The 19,863-nt window shown below is 42.7% G+C and overlaps 1 protein-coding gene and 1 pseudogene across 1 annotated transcript; both read left to right on the top strand.

Moving 5' to 3' along the window:
* The first annotated feature begins 230 nt into the window (after positions 1 to 230).
* LOC115144730 (E3 ubiquitin/ISG15 ligase TRIM25-like) lies at positions 231 to 3,994 on the top strand. The gene is made up of 4 exons (XM_029685772.2): positions 231 to 872; positions 2,797 to 2,892; positions 3,001 to 3,234; positions 3,350 to 3,994. The coding sequence occupies exons 1-4, from the start codon at positions 282 to 284 to the stop codon at positions 3,782 to 3,784; spliced, it is 1,356 nt and encodes a 451-aa protein (XP_029541632.2). The 5' UTR covers positions 231 to 281; the 3' UTR covers positions 3,785 to 3,994.
* Positions 3,995 to 8,141: 4,147 nt separating this feature from the next.
* Positions 8,142 to 19,656, top strand: LOC115144725 (tripartite motif-containing protein 16-like; annotated as a pseudogene).
* The last annotated feature ends 207 nt before the right edge of the window (positions 19,657 to 19,863 follow it).

The raw sequence follows: 19,863 nt of genomic DNA, 5'->3' as shown, positions 1-19,863 counted from the left end.
CAGTCATAACACACTATAACATTACTGTACATTATTACATACATTCCTGTATATCCCTGTATGTTATTGTTCATGGCTGTGTTGTGTAAATGTTGTCCAAAGACCTCCACTACATATGCCCTCTGCTGGCCAGACTGTCTGATATCCCAGTTCAGATAAAGAACCAGGCAGAAAGCCCAGATTCAAGGGAAGCCACTCCTACTGCTCAGAACTAACCGTTAAACCGGGAAACGAAACCTATCTCTGTGAATCTGCTGCTCAGTCTGATAGGGTGTTTCACAATGGCAGAAGCACCTTTTGAAGATATGGATTTGATGAGCTGTTCAATCTGTCTGGATATACTGAAGGATCCGGTGACTACTGCCTGTGGACACAGTTACTGTATGGGCTGTATTATAGAACACTGGGATCAGGATGATCTGAAAGGTTTCTACAGCTGTCCACAGTGCAGAGAGACCTTTATCCCACGACCTGTTCTGAACAGGAGCACTGTGCTGGCTGAAGTAGTGGAGAAACTGAAGAACAGAGGACTCCAGGCTGCTCCCCCTCCTGCTCACTGTTATGCTGGACCTTTAGATGTGGGGTGTGACAGCTGCATTGGGAGAAAACTCAAAGCTTTCAAGTCTTGTCTGATGTGTCTGGCCTCTTTCTGTGAGACTCACCTCAAACTTCACAATGACCTCAACCGAGGAAAAAAACACAAGTTGATTGATGCCACTGGACAACTCCAGGAGAAGATTTGCCCTCATCATGACAAACTGCTGGAGGTTTACTGTCGTACAGATCAGCAGTGTATATGTCTGCTGTGTGTGATGGATGAACATAAAGGCCATGATACAGTGTCAGCTGCAGCAGAGAGGACTGAGAAACAGGTAAAGATGGGAACAGTCAAATATCACACAATGCATTTAAAGATGTGTTCATCTCTTTTAGCCTGGCATCCAGACTAGTGAGTGAAAATAGGTGTAAGAAGAATAGAGAGAATCACAAGTAGTTTGTGTGGCAAAACTTTTGTCTGTAAAGTATTTTTGTTTAAAAATAAATGTCTAATCTGATAGGTTGGCGAGAGATTTCAAGGGTGGGGAGAGAGCCAGAGAGGGGTGGACATGGAGGGGGCTTGGCTTGAATCGCTGAACACAATGACATGACGTGAATAAGAACGTGCTTGTGGGTTATTACTAGCATCATAACTTCACTGAATTACAGAATGATATACTAGACATTAGAAATAATTTAGGAACAAAAAATAACATGATTACCCACACACACATAGTATTACATTACTGAAAATTATTATGCACCATATATTGCTGTATTTTACATAATAGATAATCAACGTGGGGCTATGCGATCTATGGAAAATAATTAACGAAGTGGAAGGTGTGCTATGGTAACGGATGTGAAACGGCTAGCTTAGTTAGCGGTGCGCGCTAAATAGCGTTTCAATCGGTGACGTCACTTGCTCTGAGACCTTAGTAGTTCCCCTTGCTTTGCAAGGGCCGTGGCTTTTGTGGCGCGATGGGTAACGATGCTTCGTGGGTGACTGTTGTTGATGTGTGCAGAGGGTCCCTGGTTCGCGCCCGGGTGGGGACGGTCTAAAGTTTACACTAACCAATGTTCCCTCTAAACTGCGCGCTTGCGCGGCCGCGCTCCTCCTCCAGGATAATTAATACCTGGATAGCTTAGCAAGAGACTGAGCGTCACTGAATTCCGCCCCATTAGTTTGCACTATGTAGATCAACATTTATTCTGTGATCGAATCAACTTTTCAATGCAACAAACCAAAACAAATCTAACTTTGCAAGATTGAGTCTGCTTTTCAGATCAGTCCAGGTCAGATCAGAGCGCAGGAAGCTCGTGTGCACATTTATTGAAATTATTTGCTAGTTAGCGAGTTATTAGGCCAGTTATAGATAGCTATAGGTCAGCAATGGAGAGTTACTGCTTCCTACAGCAGCACAAAATGTATAGGTTACATTTCAAGCTACCTTTATAAAGCCAATCAGGTAGAAAGATTATGTCAAAATTAAAGGGGCAGTGTTGTAGTTTGATACAGGCTTGAATATGTAAATATGCCAATTATAGCAGAGGGGTAATTCTCTGTGTGGTGATAATAATTCATTTTATTTTGTACCCCTGTTTCTTGCATCATAGAACACAATACAATGGTATTTACAGTCACCTATTTGGCCCACGGTGTTACAGACCAAGTAAAGCATCATTATCTGATGTCAAGCCTTTCATAATGTAAAACCATTTCATGCAATGTAGACCTGCATTGAACACCACATATATGTTATGGGATTTGCTCCATTGGTTTTGTTAGTAGGCTTACATTATGCTCAGATAGCCAGAATATATTGGCTACTGTCTAAAACTGTAAGGGTACAGCCTCAGTGTTCACTGTAAATGCGCGCCGGACATTGCACAAAATTCTCACAATGTTCAAGTTTCTGCTCACAAGACTTAACATTTGCTCTGTGCCCCAAAACATGTGATGGATCATTGATGCAAACCTTTCATGGAATTGCATTAATAACAGTTCTGTTCCAGAACACTACAGATCGCTTTCGTTCCCGGTTCTGTTTCCGATCCTCTAAAAATTACTTATTTTCCGGTTTTCAGTTCTGTTCCCTGAAACGTTCCTTCAGAACTGAAAGTGAACGTGGTTTCAACATCAGGGAAAGATGCTTTTTCAACCCTTTTTATGCCATTTTTCTTTCTGGGTACCTTGTCAGATGCACAGTAGCCTACCTGATAGTTAGTGATTTATTGGTCTGATAATCTTCTCTGCAGAAGCAGATGGGGGAAAACAGTCTGAAATCCATGCTGAGAATCCAGGAGAGAGAGAAGGAGATGCAGGAGCTGAGACAGGCTGTGGACTCTCTGAAGGTGAGTGATGGGACCAATACTTTAATAATATTCAGGCTGTCTGGGGTCCTGATGAGAGATAAGTTAATAGGGAGGATGAAATGTCCCCTCTCACCTCTGTCCTAACAGCGCTCTGCACAAGAGGAATTGTCTGACAGTGAGAGGACCTTAACTGAGCTGATCCTCTTCATTGAGAGAAGGCGCTCTGAGGTGAACGAGCTGATCAGAGCCCAGGAGGAGGCTGAAGTGAGTCGAGCTAAAAGGCGACTGCAGCAACTGGAACAGGAAGTGGCTGAGTTGAAGAGGAGAGATTCTGAACTAAAGCAGCTTTCACACACAGAGGATAACATCCATTTCCTCCAGGTGACACTAACTTAAATGTCTCAAAGAAATTGCTTTTCAATGGCTGTCTCTAGACATTCTTTCCCTGTGGAATGTGTTTGAAATCAAATAACCTTTGTCTTTCTCAACATCATAGAGTTTCCAGTCTCTCTGTGTTACTCCTGGATCTGAGGCCATACCCAGCATCAGTATCACATTTGAACAAGCAAAGAAATATGTCTCTGACCTGAAAGAGATCTGCAAGGTGGAAATGGACAGGATATCCAGGAAAGATGTGTTTAAATCAAATAATATGATTATAATATTTGTTTTTATTATTGTCTTGTTTCTAATGTTTTTGGGGAGAGGGGGGGCGGGGGATGAATCAGCTTTAATATTGCAGATAGATTGGGACTTATATCAACGTAATTGTCTGCATCATTTCCAATACCCCACATATATATATTTTAAAAACATCATCTTAAATATATTTTCCTTTTTTATTAATTTCCCCAAACCCTACCACCACTCCCCTAACTGGAGTAAACTAATGGACAGAATACTTAGGCTTCCACTTCCAGCTTATACATAATACATACATTTCACGGACACTGTATTTGACATTAGTTGTCTTTTGTTTGTTTTTACTCCCATCCCTCAGCTACCCTCAACCTCTCCCATCTACCTCTGAAGACCATCCAGTTTTGGTTTCTATTTTCCATATACATTTCTCATATTCTGAACCTTTCTAATCTCACAGTTTCTACAGATTGTAAATATTAAAGATAAACACCTTTGCGAAGAGTATTATTATATTATTGATCGATTGACTGTGACTTTTCAACAACCAGTAGCATGAATATGTTAGTACAGCACACTCTACACAAGTAATGCTCACGTTGAGTGGACGCACACATCACTCATTAACTTGACTAGACAATCTCTTCTCCCATATGATCAGTTGGAAATGTCTAAGTGGGATCCTTAGGACCTCCGACTCTGACTTCACCCCAATGAAGGTTACATTTTAAACAGTTAAAGGAACAGGTTAAGGTTAGGGTTAAGTTAAGGGTTAGGTTGAGGGTTTAGTGTAGGGACATGCAAAGGATACCATTTAGCATCAACCATGCCAAATTTCCCATTTACCACTCACTTTTAGAAACTCAAATGGGGTGCGTTCAGTTCGATTAAACGCTTGCTTTGTTGCGTAACGGCTTGTACTGAATGACACGTTTCCCAAAAACGCTCTTCAATGTTCTGCTCCGTTTGGTGGGTGTGGCAGGGTGTGGCATGAAGCAACAAGTGGTGTATTTAAAGGAAAGCGGCCATGCTGACAGCATTCCCTAAATCACAACCCAACCCCTTGCAATTTTTCAAATGGTCGTTCAGAACAGCACCGTTTCCATTTAATTGAATGATGCATTACATTTTATTTGTGCTGAATGCAGCCCTGATGCCGAAGGGAAGGGCGCCAGTGGTGATTGGCCAACATATGGGTGCAGAGATTGGCTGACTGACTTGTCAATAATATATTCTTAAAGGCACAGGGCCTTTTTCCTCTTCCTGGACTGGTTCCTGCTGACATTGGATCCCAACACAGCACATCAACTCCTGTGTCTGTCTGAGGGGAACCAAAAGGTGACCACGAGTGATAAGATTCAGCCTTATCTCAACCATCAACATATATTCAGCCACTGGAAACAGGTTTTGTGTGGAGAGTGTCTGTCTGGAGCATGCTACTGGGAAGAAGAGCGGATCGGGTTGAGGTTGATTTAGCCATCTCAGATAAAGCCATCAGCAGGAGAGGAAGTGGTAATGACTGTTGGTTTGGAGGTAATGACCAGTCCTGGAGGTTGTACTGTTCTGCATCTACATGCTGTTTCCACCACAGTAGTACAGTAGATTTGGCCTAAGCAGCGTCCATAGACCCGTCCTGCCTGGATTCAACGGTACCGTCTGTTGACGGTGGAGTACTGGTGTGGGGAATGTTTTCCTGGCACACATTAGGTCCCTTGATACCATTTGAGCAACGATTGAACACCTGTCATAAAGAACTGTGGTGTTCCAGGTGTTCTGGAGTGTCCGACCCAGGAGTAGATGTGTGTACCTAATAAACTGGCCACCCAATGACAACATTGGTATCAGAAGTCTGATAGTACTATGGTTTGATAAGAGTGTCTACTAAATATACTAAATATAAATGTACATGTAAAAATGTTCATAAATACTTTATTGAGGAAAAATGTACTTGATACGATTGTGAGAGGTTGATGTCTCACCTAGAACAGCTGTCTTAATTAAGGTAAATGCACAAATTTTAAGTCTCTGGATAAGTGCCTATTAAATGACTAAAACATAAATGTGAAAGTGAACAATTGCAGATTAGTATTATTATGAGCTCCGCCCCAAAACAAGATCATATGCAAATAGTCTGGGTTGCAACCTGAACACCCCCCTCTTCTACACTGCTGCTACTCTCTGTTATTATCTATGCATAGTCACTTTAATAACTCTACATACATGTACATATTACCTCAATTACCTCAACACCAGTGCCCCCGCAAATAGACTCTGTACCGGTACCCCCTGTATGTAGCCCCGCTATTGTTATTTACTGCTGCTCTTTAATCATTTGTTTTTCTTATCTCTTACTTTTTTGTTTGTTGGTATTTTCTTAAAACTGCATTGTTGGTTAAGGGCTTGCAAGTAAGCATTTCAGCTGCTGGTCATTCTGAAATAACCTCTGTCTCGTGTTCCCTCCTCTAGTCTTTAAACGGTCAGGCTGATACATGAGTCAGTCCAGCCCTGGTAGATACAACAACTAAAAGTCCTAATATAATACAGTTTCTTCCCAACCAGATTATTCTCCCTCTACCTCCTTGGCCTTTTTCTTCTTTTTCTTCTTCTTGGATGATTTCCCTGTTGTATTCGGCAACTGTGACAAATAACATTTGATTTGAAGATCAATGATAATACCCAGTGTGCATTGCAGTTCATTTTGGGATGTTCATTTTCACATATACATTTACATGTTGGTCATTTAGCAGACACTCTCATCCAGAGTGACTTGTTCAACTAAGGTAGATAAACATTATATCAGTCATGGCAAGAAAACGTTTTTGTAACTGCTACTGAGAATGTTGTTCATTTTGATAAATTGATCTTTATGGTATTTAGTCATTATGTTTTGTAGTTATTGACCATCACCATCTGCAGTATCCTACTGTCTGAGTGAAATAAGTTGTGGTTGGAGGACTACACAACATATTATAGTGGGAGGACTACACAACATATTATAGTGGGAGGACTACACAACATATTATAGTGGGAGGACTACACAACATGTCATAGTGGGAGGACTACAGAACATGTCATAGTGGGAGGACTACACAACACCCCAGACAGAGTGGGCCTACCATTCCACCCCAGACAGAGTGGGCCTACCTTTCCACCCCAGACAGAGTGAGCTTACCTTTCCACCCCAGACAGAGTGGGCCTACCTTTCCACCCCAGACAGAGTGGGCCTACCTTTCCACCCCAGACAGAGTGGGCCTACCTTTCCACCCCAGACAGACAGACAGAGTGGGCCTACCTTTCCACCGCAGACAGAGTGGGCCTACCTTTCCACCCCAGACAGAGTGGGCCTACCTTTCCACCCCAGACAGAGTGGGCCTACCTTTCCACCCCAGACAGAGTGGGCCTACCTTTCCACTGTATTACCAAATCATGTGAGCAAACCACCACACAAGTCAAGAGTTATCATAAAGTCCATCTTTAATTATTATGAGCTTCATCACAACCCTGTGACTCTCATATCAATTCAGTGTCTAATAAATGAATTCTCTGAGAGTGCTTACACATTGCAACTGAGATCCTTTATAGCAAAGACACACATAGCCAGACAGCATTGGCTATAAATTATCGTTCAGCTTTGTCTCCTAAACTATGTTCTTATCTCGCTCTTGGTACCACTCAGGACCAAAAACCAAACCTCATCCACTAGCATATATCAAATACACCCCTTCCTGGACAAGATCACAGAGAGACAGTGACTGGCACACAGACATTGTGGAGCCAATAGATAATTGGTTCCCCCTCAATCATTCCTTCACATGGTTTAAAAGATACGTTTACACATGACACATTCACAGGTAAGACTAACCAGACCTCTCCCCTCTCTGGGCCCACATAAGCTGCTATAAAACATCTTCTTTATAAATGTTACCTAAAGAATTCTGATTCTGCTACGACAGTATTTAACCCTCTGTTTCCCCTCACGTCCTTGTCGCTGATTGTTTGTTGTATGTATTGGTGCTATTTATGTTCTGGTGTGCGACGGGTTTTGTACCCCCACTATTTTGTACATGTTGGTTTTCGGAGTTTGTGAGCACCAAGTTCGTTCTCCTGCGCCTGACTTCCCTGCCACCAGCACGCACCCCATTACACTTAGACCTAACAGTAATAACCACACTGTAATATAATGTATTCACCTCATTCTCAATGATCAGTCAATTCATACAGTATTCATTTCAACTACAGTACATTGTATCAATATCAATTCCCCCTCCTCACTACAACCACTTCTGAATTATTATAAATACTTATAATCAGTGTTATATTATAAGGCATTTTAAAGGTTATTAAAATAATTATAATATGTACTTCACAGAAACTGTTACCCTTTATGTATTCTAACCACTCTAATGTATTCCATATTAATTAAGGGTCCTAATCTAGGAGCTAAAATATCACTTAACATTGCATGCAGTTCTCTCTCTCTCTCTCTCTCTCTCTCTCTCTCTCTTTAACCCCTCATTCACTCCCTCCCTTTAAACTCACCTATCTGGCAAATCCAGAAAGTCCATACCTTCCAAAAACTCACTTCTGAGGAAACGAAACTGATCTGCGTTTGTGTGTCGTCTGTCTGTGTGAGAGTGAACAACCGTTAAATGGCTCAGAAGGGAGTTCTGCTGGACCAGGACCAGTTATGATGTTCTGTCTGTCTGGATCTACTGAAGGAGCCAGTCACTACTGCATGTGGACACAGTTACTGTAGAAGCTGTATTGAGGGCTGCTGGGATCAGGATGTTCTGAAAGGGGTCAATAGCTGTCCTCAGTGCAGAGAGACCTTCACTCCAAGGCCCACTCTGAGGAAAAATAACAAGTTGGCTGAGATGGTGGAGAAACTGAAGAAGACAGGACTCCAGGCTGCTCCCCCTCCTGCTCTGTGCTATGCTGGACCTGGAGATGTGGCGTGTGATTTCTGCACTGGGACCAGAAAACAGAAAGCCCTCATGTCCTGTCTGGCGTGTCTGGCCTCTTACTGTGAGACTCACCTCCAACCTCACTATGAATCTCCTACTGTCAAGAAGCACAAGCTGGTCAAAGCCACCGCACAACTACAGGAGAAGATCTGCTCTCATCATGACAAACTGCTGGAGGTTTTCTGTCGTACCGATCAGCAGTGTATCTGTTATCAGTGTACAATGGATGAACATAAAGGCCATGATACAGTGTCAGCTGCAGCAGAGAGGACTGAGAAACAGGTAAGACCAGAACAACGTGTTGGTGACTGTCTGATAAACAAAGAATTAAAGATACAGTAGGAACTAAGACTGTTTGAATATGATAATTAAAATGAAATCGATCCACGGCAGAACAAATATGAACACAAACCTTGATTATATTGACATGTTAACCCAGATTCTCCAAATGTATCACCATTTTCTAAAGTCAAACACTATTATCATTCTAAATGCCCTTTTATGAGTCCAAAGTTCAGTCTCAACCCCTTGGTACATGTTATGTACATCTAACATAAAACTATAATCATTCACATAGCAACATATAAATATCATATAGAAAATGGACCATCAAGATTGTAGACCTTCCTCTATGGGCCCTATGTCACATTACTATACTATTGATCTACTGGACTAATAAAGCTTGATAGCTCATTGAAGAGTGATTCTCCACAGAGGCAGCTGGGGATGAGTCAACAGAAGGTCCAGCAGAGATTCCAGGAGAGAGAGAAGGAGCTGAAGGAGCTCCAACAGGCTGTGGAGTCTCTCAAGGTGAGTATTGTTGACCAGAGGAGACACACCAGTTCACTTCTCTCCTCCAGTCAGAGAGAGAGGAGAGGGGCCCCTCTCCAATGCCACTGACCCCACTGTTGGGAGCAGGCTGTCTGGACCCCTTTCAGACAATAGACTGGTTAATGTAACTGATGGGAAATGAACCCAGGTCTACTGCAGGAGAAACCAACATCTTGACCGTTACACCAAGAGGACATTCCCTATTAGGAAGACACTGATTTTGAAGTTGTAGGCGGGGCTACCTAATCACATTACCATGAATGACTCATGTCCCCTATACATTAACATGGAGAGCTCTCTCTCTCTCTCTCTCTCTCTCTCTCTCTCTCTCTCTCTCTCTCTCTCTCCCTCTCTCTCACACTCACTCACTCACTCACTCTGTGCATGGGAAATATATATTTACACTGCCTAAGCAAGTGAAATAGATCATAGAAATGAACAGTAAACATTACACTCACAAAAGTTTCAAAGCAATAGAGATGTTTCAAATGTTGTAATTCAAGTGCAAACAGAGTGAGCCGTGCGCCAGACTGAGTTCTGGAGATGAAATGGAAATGAATGAGGGAGAGTTAAGTGAGGTAGAAGGTGTGGTGAAGAGTTCAGAACCAGAGTCTGACATCAATGGACATGATAAAGAGGAATCTGGTGCAGAAATGGACCGTAAATCACAGAAAATAGATGTTGTGGTGGCAGCTGCAGAGAAGTATTTGGTCATATGAGATTTGACTTCAGAAGATTTACAGGGTGTGTTGAGTGGTGGTGTCCCGTCCTCCCAGGTCGTTGTCATGGTGCAGGAGCAGACAGGGTCAAAGTAGTGGAATGGGGTAGTGGGTTTTTAATGACTGTAGGGTTCGTTGAAATGGTTTTATTTAGTATTATCATAATTTCCTCTTTTGTATCACAAAGTATAATGGATTTATATTATAGTCCAGTTGGGGGCGGTAATGCAACATATTGGATGCCAACCGCCGTTAAACTCCAAAGAAGAAGAAACGTTATATTATGTCTATGTACAGTGTTGTAATGATATGTCTCTCTCTCTCTCTCTCTCTCTCTCTCTCTCTCTCTCTCTCTCTCTCTCTCTCTGTCTCTCCCTCTCTCTCTCTCTCTCCAACACTTTTGCTGTAGTTGGTTGTGTGGGTCTCTGGTTATGAATGGGGTGCTGACAGACAATCGTTGATGGATATTTACAGAGCTCTGATCAGGACAACAATTGATTACGGGTGTAGAGTTTATGGAACAGTGGCACAGACTTGTCTTCAGAAGCTGGACAGAATCCAGTACACGGCTTTAAGGATATGTATTGGTGCATTTAAATCAACATCTGTATGTGTCTGACTAGTGGAGGCAGGTGAGATGCCTTTGGATATACGACGTAATAAATTGTCATTAGCTTATTGGGTTGAAAGGCTGTGAGGTTGAGCATCCCACTGCTACTGTTCTAGATGACTGTTGGGAATATACTAGTAGACAAGGCAGTGGTTTTGGTTGGACAGTTGGAAAGCTTGCTGATGAGAGTGGTTTGAGGGAGTTGGAGGTTGGCCCTTCTGTGGTGATAGGGGATGTTCCTCCATGGTTACTCCCAGATCCTGTTGTTCATCTAACCTTGGTAGAGAAAAGGAAAGATTGGTCAGAGGTCAGTAATGAAGGGAAACTGGTTGACAATTACATTGGTAGAAGTTGTTATGCTTTTTTACCACTTTTCACAGATGGATCCAAGGACCCAGATAGTGGAGCCCAGGAACAGGAGCTTACCTTCCTGGATTTGATGTGCAGATATGTAGAACCCAGATAGTGGAGCCCAGGAGCAGGAGCTTACCTTCCTGGATTTGATGTGCAGATATGTAGAACCCAGATAGTGGAGCCCAGGAGCAGGAGCTTACCTTCCTGGATTTGATGTGCAGATATGTAGAACCCAGATAGTGGGAGCCCAGGAGCAGGAGCTTACCTTCCTGGATTTGATGTGCAGATATGTAGAACCCAGATAGTGGGAGCCCAGGAGCAGGAGCTTACCTTCCTGGATTTGATGTGCAGATATGTAGAACCCAGATAGTGGAGCCCAGGAGCAGGAGCTTACCTTCCTGGATTTGATGTGCAGATATGTAGAACCCAGATAGTGGGAGCCCAGGAGCAGGAGCTTACCTTCCTGGATTTGATGTGCAGATATGTAGAACCCAGATAGTGGGAGCCCAGGAGCAGGAGCTTACCTTCCTGGATTTGATGTGCAGATATGTAGAACCCAGATAGTGGGAGCCCAGGAGCAGGAGCTTACCTTCCTGGATTTGATGTGCAGATATGTAGAACCCAGATAGTGGGAGCCCAGGAGCAGGAGCTTACCTTCCTGGATTTGATGTGCAGATATGTAGAACCCAGATAGTGGAGCCCAGGAGCAGGAGCTTACCTTCCTGGATTTGATGTGCAGATATGTAGAACCCAGATAGTGGGAGCCCAGGAGCAGGAGCTTACCTTCCTGGATTTGATGTGCAGATATGTAGAACCCAGATAGTGGAGCCCAGGAACAGGAGCTTACCTTCCTGGATTTGATGTGCAGATATGTAGAACCCAGATAGTGGAGCCCAGGAGCAGGAGCTTACCTTCCTGGATTTGATGTGCAGATATGTAGAACCCAGATAGTGGAGCACAGGAGCAGGAGCTTACCTTCCTGGATTTGATGTGCAGATATGTAGAACCCAGATAGTGGAGCCCAGGAGCAGGAGCTTACCTTCCTGGATTTGATGTGCAGATATGTAGAACCCAGATAGTGGAGCACAGGAGCAGGAGCTTACGTTCCTGGATTTGATGTGCAGATATGTAGAAGACTAACAGATGAACTGTCAGTATACTCAGTTGAACTGTTGGTGATAGTAGTTGCCCTCCAGTGGGTGGAGGATGTACAACCTGTTAGAATTATAGGATGCTCAGATTCTCTGTCTGGATTGGATAGTTTATCATCTGGTAAATCTAATATGAGTGACCTACTAAATCAAATCAAGTTTTATTAGTCACATGCGCAGAATACTACAAGTTTAGACCTTACTCTCAAATGCTTACTTATGAGCCCCTAACCAACCAGTTAAAAAAAATATGGATGAGAATAAGAAATAAAATTAACAAGTGATTAAAGAGCAGCAGTAAAATAACAATAGTGAGACTATATACAGGGGGGTACAGAGTCAATGTGCGGGGGCACCGGTCAGTTGAGGTAATATGTACATGTAGGTAGAGTTATTAAAGTGACTATGCATAGATGATAACAACAGAGAGTAGCATCGGTGTAAAAGAGGGGGGGGGGGCAATGCAAATTGTCTGGGTAGCCATTTGAATAAATGTTCAGGAGTCTTATGACTTGGGGGTAGAAGCTGTTTAGAAGCCTCTTGGACCTAGACCTGGCGGTCCTGTACTGCTTGCCATGCGGTAGCAGACAGAACAGTCTATGACTAGGGTGGCTGGAGTCTGACAATTTTTAAGTCCTTCCTCTGACACCGCCTGGTATAGAGGTAATGGATGGCAGGATCCTTGGCCCCAGTGATGTACTGGGCCGTTCGCACTACCCTTTGCAGTGCCTTACATTTACATTACATTTAAGTCATTTAGCAGACGCTCTTATCCAGAGCGACTTACAAATTGGTGCGTTCACCTTAAGACATCCAGTGGAACAGCCACTTTACAATAGTGCATCTAAATCTTTTAAGGGGGGTGAGAAGGATTACTTTATCCTATCCTAGGTATTCCTGAAAGAGGTGGGGTTTCAGGTGTCTCCGGAAGGTGGTGATTGACTTGCCTTGCAGTCGGAGGCCGCGCAGCTGCCATACTATTGGAGTGTTATAATGGAGAATTGAGAGAATGGGTGTAGTAGCGAGATTCTGCTGGGTCACAGCACATTCAGGTGTGGAAGGGAATGAAATTGTAGACCAATTAGCTAAAATAGCTTTAAAACAAGATATAATTGATATTAATGTTCCACTGGGTAGACATGAGGACAAATGGAAGATCAGAGCCATTTTGATAGATGTGTGGCAGAAGAGATGGGACTGAGCACAAGGGACAACATTTATATGCCCTCCAAAGAAAGGTCGGTGGACCAAGATTCAAAAGTCAGATTTGGAAGGAAGAGGTGGTGTTTAATCAAATCAAATCAAATTGATTTATATAGCCCTTCGTACATCATATCTTTGATATCTCAAAGTGCTGTACAGAAACCCAGCCTAAAACCCCAAACAGTGTCTAACCTGCCTCCGTTTATTACGAACGAACAGACCCGTAAAGAGTTGGTTCGTTTTGGTAAATTCACAAGTGGTTTTCGTTTCGTGTGCTCTCAGCTATGTGTTAGCTATGTGTCTCTTCTCGAAGGAAAGTGTTTGTTCCTTAACTAAATTCAAGGTTAAACAGGAGGGAGGGTGGCACACAGGGTGTGTTAGTGCAGATAGTGTGGGGATTTAGGGCAGACAAGCGCTACCAGCCATCAGTGGGGGCTAGGACTAGGCTGGACACTACATTTTTAACAACAATTTCTGATAAAACTAGTTAATTGCATTTGCCAAGGAACCCAATTATATAATATTACCATATGCCCCAGCTGTTTGCCGTTGTTTTGAAGTAAACACGAAAAAAATAGGCCTTATTTTAGGGCATTTTTCACCCTGCCAGCTCCTATTAGTTGTATTGAAAAAACAGGCCTTATTTTAGGTCATGTTTCACCCTGCCAGCTCCTGTTAGTTGTATTGAAAAAAACAGGTCTTATTTTAGGTGATGTTTCACCCTGCCAGCTCCTATTAGTTGTATTGCAAAAACAGGTCTTATTTTAGGTGATGTTTCACCCTGCCAGCTCCTATTAGTTGTATTGCAAAAACAGGTCTTATTTTAGGTGATGTCTCACCCTGCCAGCTCCTATTAGTTGTATTAAACACTGTGGCACCAACTCACCTTCTGAAAGTTCTATTCCCAGTCCATTGTTCTGCGTCACAATGTCAGCTTCACTGATGTTATCAATGAGACCAGCCCGCATTAACCTTGTTGGTTTACCTCAGGTAACTTATTATTAACTAGGTAACAGCTACTTGGTGAGGAAGCTCACTGTCCACCTGGGTACACGTTGTAGTGACTCAGTGTTAGTGATGGTTGACGTATTGCCACCAAGATTGTCGTAATGGTTCAAGATATATATATATTTTTCAGGTAAAGGTGCAAAAGCTAAACAAACTGCATGTCCCTGTTCTTTTTTTCAAGATGTGGCCGATTTAAACAGCCAGGAGACATTTTTTTTAAATGAAGAAATTACCTTTTTGATGATATGTTGTTTCTAAATGGCTACAATTGGCGTTAGGCAGGTTCGAGACTGATCTCTGGAATGAATGAGAAAAATACACCTTATTTCTCAGTTGCATCAACCGTCTTTACGTGAATTAATAACTTTTAATTGGTAAATATTTCCAAAAGATGGCAGCATAAGACCATGAAGCAACAGTTATTGGCTACAAGCAGGAATATGATTGACATAAAATAGCATGCAACCAAAGACTATATGTCCCACGATTTTCTAAAATGGTCACTCATTACTTTACAGTTAGCTTTATATCTCGTATTAAACCTGTGTTGCTTTTGGGAGAACAAAACAATATTAACTATAGCAGGTATTGAACCCTGGTCAAATAATCACTAGTCAGATGTGTTAACCTCAACCCTAGTAAACATGCATTATAACATGATGTTAATATTGGGAGTAAACAGCCTCGGAATAGAAAAGATGCTGCATCTTCCAGTCCGACAATAAATGACATCATGCAACCCTCACAGTTAGTAAATGTACCTCAACATGCCCCTCTCTTGTGGGAGAAGGCAGAGTGATCGCTGCCGCTGACTTAGCAAGCTTTTGGCAGGGCTTGTTGAGTTGGCTACTTGTACTTGACCTAAACTAATCTTATCTGTCTTATGCTGCCACCTATTGGAATTATTTAGCAACTGCAGCAGTACTGAATAAAATGTTTATCCATACTAAAGTAGTAATTACTCAGAATTGTAAAATATAAAATGTTCTAGTTCACTTTATCACCAACATAAACCAAAAACGCCATACATTTAGTTATAGATATGTATTTAGATGGGTGACATTATCTGCCAAAGTAACACCCCCTTAACATATAAACACAGACACTGGACACAGACACTGAAAATGAGCTTTTTAAAATATATATCTGGTAGCTCTCAAAAGAGACTTTGAGGAGCAGTTAGTTTTCAGGAGTGTGCTGCCTGCTTGCCTTCAGTGGAGTCTGTCTGTGAATAATGAAAAGTATGTTTTAGCCACGCTTTCACAGAGGCCAAGTTTACATGTGAGTCATTTAGGATACACTCTTATCCAGGGTAAAGAGCCTAAATCTGTTGATGTACAAGGGAACATCGACACGTTCCTCATCTACTCAGCTCGGGGATTCGAACCAGCCACCATTCAGTTACTGCCCACTGCTCATAACCGCTAGATTACAAACCACTAAATGTTAAACACCAAAGGTCAAATGGTAGTAGATAAACAGTAAGCTGGTTATAACTTTCAGACTGCCATTGTTTTGGGGGAATAGGGACATGTCTGTCTACTTCTCCAATTATCTCTAATAGATGTATTTATTTTAATGGTTTGAAGTTCTACACCATTTTAATCAGGATAACCTATTATTTCTAATGATGTAAGTTTGGGCATCGTAGAATGTTTTTACCAAATGCTGGTAATTAAAACATAAACCAGTTATTATTTTTATTATATTTTTCCAGTTTCTTCCTAAGAACAGGTTTTAGTGGTCAAATAAAAGGGTAGACATTTTTTGGTGCCATTTAGGGAAAATGGAATTTGGTTTGTGGCTGGATCAGCAGCTTTTCATCATGTGGCCAAAGACTCAATACAGCAGGGGTCTCTGATTTCTATGCTGCAGTACTGAGGGTCTGGCAGCTGCTGAGACCCACACGAGACGGGGGTGTGGTGCCTGGGCCGTGGGTATGGGAGGAGACCATATTCACAATCCACTGATCACTGGGTTTGGTGGACCTGGAGAGCAGGGTGGCAGCATTCTGACTCAACAGCACAGAGGCTACTGTACCGTATGGAGGTGGGCTTAGAGGGAGTGAAGGGGCATCAGTGGCAGGGGGTTGTGGGGGCTGAGAGCATTGCAGGATATAGGTGGAGGGTGCTCTATAAGCTCCTAGTGCTGGAAAGGTCAGGGGTCATCCAGTGGAGGGTATTACATGGAGCCCTGGACACCAATAGCTGGTTGGCTCGGGTTGACCTGGGAGTTGGGGAAGGGTGTCTGTTTTCTGCAATGACAGACTGGTCATCATGTTATTTCTGTGTTGCCATGGTAATGTCATTACTGTTGATGCCTTAGGGTTGAGTTTGAGTTTTTTTACAAAATGATCAACAGTGTGGAGATGTTTCAGGAGGTATGGGGGCTCAGGGGGGCTGTCTGTACGGTTGGAGGGAGGGGTTGGATGTACGGTTGGAACGTGGTGCTGGATGGTGTATTGTACTGTGGTGTTGGGTACTGTATAATGTGATTGTGTGGAGGTTGTGGTGGCACACAATGTGTTTTAAGGAGGGATGTGGTGTTAGTGTAATGAGGATGGCAAGCCAGTCTCTCTCTCTCTCTCTCTCTCTCTCTCTCTCTCTCTCTCTCTCTCCCCTCTCTCTCTCTCTCTCTCTCTCTCTCTCTCTCTCTCTCTCTCAGCACTCTGCACAGGCAGCAATGGAGGACAGTGATCAGATCTTTACTCAGCTGATCTGCTCCATTGAGAGAAGGCGCTCTGAGGTGAAGAAGCTGATCAGAGCCCAAGAGAAGGCTCAAGTGAGTCAAGCTGAAGGACTCCTGGAGCAACTGAAGCAGGAGATAGCTGAGCTGAGGAAGAGAAGCACTGAGCTGGAGCAGCTCTCACACACAGAGGATCACATCCATTTCCTCCAGGTAACTAAACTGCCTTGTTACATGTGATATGAAATTAACTTAATGTGAAACTATTCATCTCAATCATTATGTTGTCCTCTCTCTCTCTCTCTCTCTCTCTCTCTCTCTCTCTCCAGAGTTATCAGTCTCTCTCCAGTATCAGTGTATCTTCAGATTTACCCAGCATCGTTGTCCGTCCTCTTCAGTACTTTGGAGATGTGAGTAAGACTGTGTCTGAACTGAGAGAGAAACTAAAATACTTCCTTAAAGGAGAATGGACCAAGATCTCCACTACAGGTGTGTTGAAAATAATAAGAACATCAACTTTAGACCATTGAAAGTTCCCTACTAGTCATATACATGTGGAATATGGTATGATGATAACATTCCCTCTCTCTGTCAATGTGTTTGTGTGTCTGTAGTGAATATAGTGGAGGTTGTACTGCCTCCAGAGCCCAAGACCAGAGAACAGTTGTTACAATGTGAGTCTCTTTATTGTGAAGTAACTAACAGTCTCTTTTTACTGACACTCCTAACAATCCCTCTCTAAATATATAGCAATAGTAGATCTAATCAAAGACTGGGTATCTATCTGACTCCTCGTAGTTCTCCGATTTGATCTCTGCTGAGCTCTAATCAAAGACAGGGTAGATACAGTATCTGACTTAACTTATTGTCCTAACTCCCCTCATTGGTCTCTGCTCTGCTCTTCTCCCAGATTCCTGTCAGCTCACACTGGACCAAAACACAGCAGGCACACGCCTCTCTCTGTCTGAAGGGAACAGAAAGGTTACCTATACACGCCAAGTCCAACCATATTCTGACCATCCAGACAGATTCACCAACCAGTACCAGGTTCTGTGTAGAGAGGGTCTGTCTGGACGCTGTTACTGGGAAGTGGAGTGGAGTGGTAATGTTGTTGTTACAGCAGTCTCATATAAAGACATCAGCAGAACAGAGACAGATGGTGTATTTGGATACAATAACAAGTCCTGGAGTTTACAGTACCAGTGCTTTAGTGGTGGTTATTGTTTCAGACACAATAATGTTAAGACTAAAGTATCAGGCCCTCAGTCCTCCAGAGTAGGAGTGTACCTGGATCACAAGGCAGGTACTCTGTCCTTCTACAGTGTCTCTGACACAATGACCCTCCTCCACAGAGTCCAGGCCACATTCACTCAGCCCCTCTATCCTGGGTTTTATCTCTGTTATAGTACTGCTGAGCTGGTTAAACTGTAGTAGGGTCCACATAGATACTAGTCATGCTGGTGTAGTCTATAGCTGAGCTTGTTAAACTGTAGTACGGTCCACATAGATACTAGTCATGCTGGTGTAGTCTATAGCTGAGCTTGTTAAACTGTAGTACGGTCCACATAGATACTAGTCATGCTGGTGTAGTCTATAGCTGAGCTTGTTAAACTGTAGTACGGTCCACATAGATACTAGTCATGCTGGTGGTGATGGTCCCCAGATGAATCATTCTGCTCTTTTTTTATACAATATATATTTTCCTGACTGATTTGATCTTCATGCATTAAAATGCTTTGTATTCATATTTTATAAAATGCTATATTTTAATCTTGTACATTTCCATGAATCATGATGTATGGTGTTGATGAATATTGATTGTCATTCAGAACCATTGATATGTTTTCTCAATTGGTTCTCTGTCTCTATGTATTCTCCTCAGTGGAACAAATCAAAATCAAATCAAATCCAATTTATTTATATAGCCCTTCGTACATCAGCTGATATCTCAAAGTGCTGTACAGAAACCCAGCCTAAAAGCAGGTGTAGAAGCACGGTGGCTAGGAAAAACTCCCTAGAAAAGGCCAAAACCTAGGAAGAAACCTAGAGAGGAACCAGGCTATGTGGGGTGGCCAGTCCTCTTCTGGCTGTGCAGGGTGGAGATTATAACAGAACATGGCCAAGATGTTCAAATGTTCATAAATGACCAGCATGGTCCAATAATAATAAAGCAGAACAGTTGAAACTGGAGCAGCAGCACAGCCAGGTGGACTGGGGACAGCAAGGAGTCATCATGTCAGGTAGTCCTGAGGCATGGTCCTAGGGCTCATGTCCTCCGAGAGAGAGAAAGAAAGAGAGAAAGAGAGAATTAGAGAGAGCACACTTAAATTCACACAGGACATCGAATAGGACAGGAGAAGTACTCCAGATATAACAAACTGACCCTAGCCCCCCGACACATAAACTACTGCAGCATAAATACTGGAGGCTGAGACAGGAGGGGTCAGGAGACACTGTGGCCCCATCCGAGGACACCCCCGGACAGGGCCAAACAGGAAGGAAGCCTGCTATTATCTGTCAATACTATGTATGTATGGAGGGGGAATCCTGCTATTATCTGTCTATACATGTATGTATGTAGGGGGAAGCCTGCTATTATCTGTTTAAACAATGCTACTTAATATAATGTTTACATACCCTACATTACTCATCTCTTATGTATATATATACTGTACTCTATATCATCTATTGCATCTTTATGTAATACATGTATCACTAGCCACTTTAAACTATGCCACTTTGTTTACATACCCTACATTACTCATCTCATATGTATATACTGTACTCTATACCATCTACTCCATCTTGCCTATGCCGTTCTGTACCATCACTCATTCATATATCTT

The sequence above is a fragment of the Oncorhynchus nerka genome, linkage group LG17 (genome assembly GCF_034236695.1).
Source record: "Oncorhynchus nerka isolate Pitt River linkage group LG17, Oner_Uvic_2.0, whole genome shotgun sequence".
Lineage (NCBI taxonomy): Eukaryota > Metazoa > Chordata > Actinopteri > Salmoniformes > Salmonidae > Oncorhynchus > Oncorhynchus nerka.
Note: the sequence above shows the minus strand (reverse complement) of the source record. Positions and strands in the feature narration are given on the sequence as shown.

Coding starts and splice junctions, on each gene's coding strand:
- LOC115144730 (XM_029685772.2), top strand. CDS start 282: ATGGCAGAAGCACCTTTTGAAGATATGGATTTGATGAGCTGTTCAATC. Junction 873..2,796: donor CAGAGAGGACTGAGAAACAG/GTAAAGATGGGA, acceptor TCTTCTCTGCAG/AAGCAGATGGGGGAAAACAG. Junction 3,235..3,349: donor ATAACATCCATTTCCTCCAG/GTGACACTAACT, acceptor TCAACATCATAG/AGTTTCCAGTCTCTCTGTGT.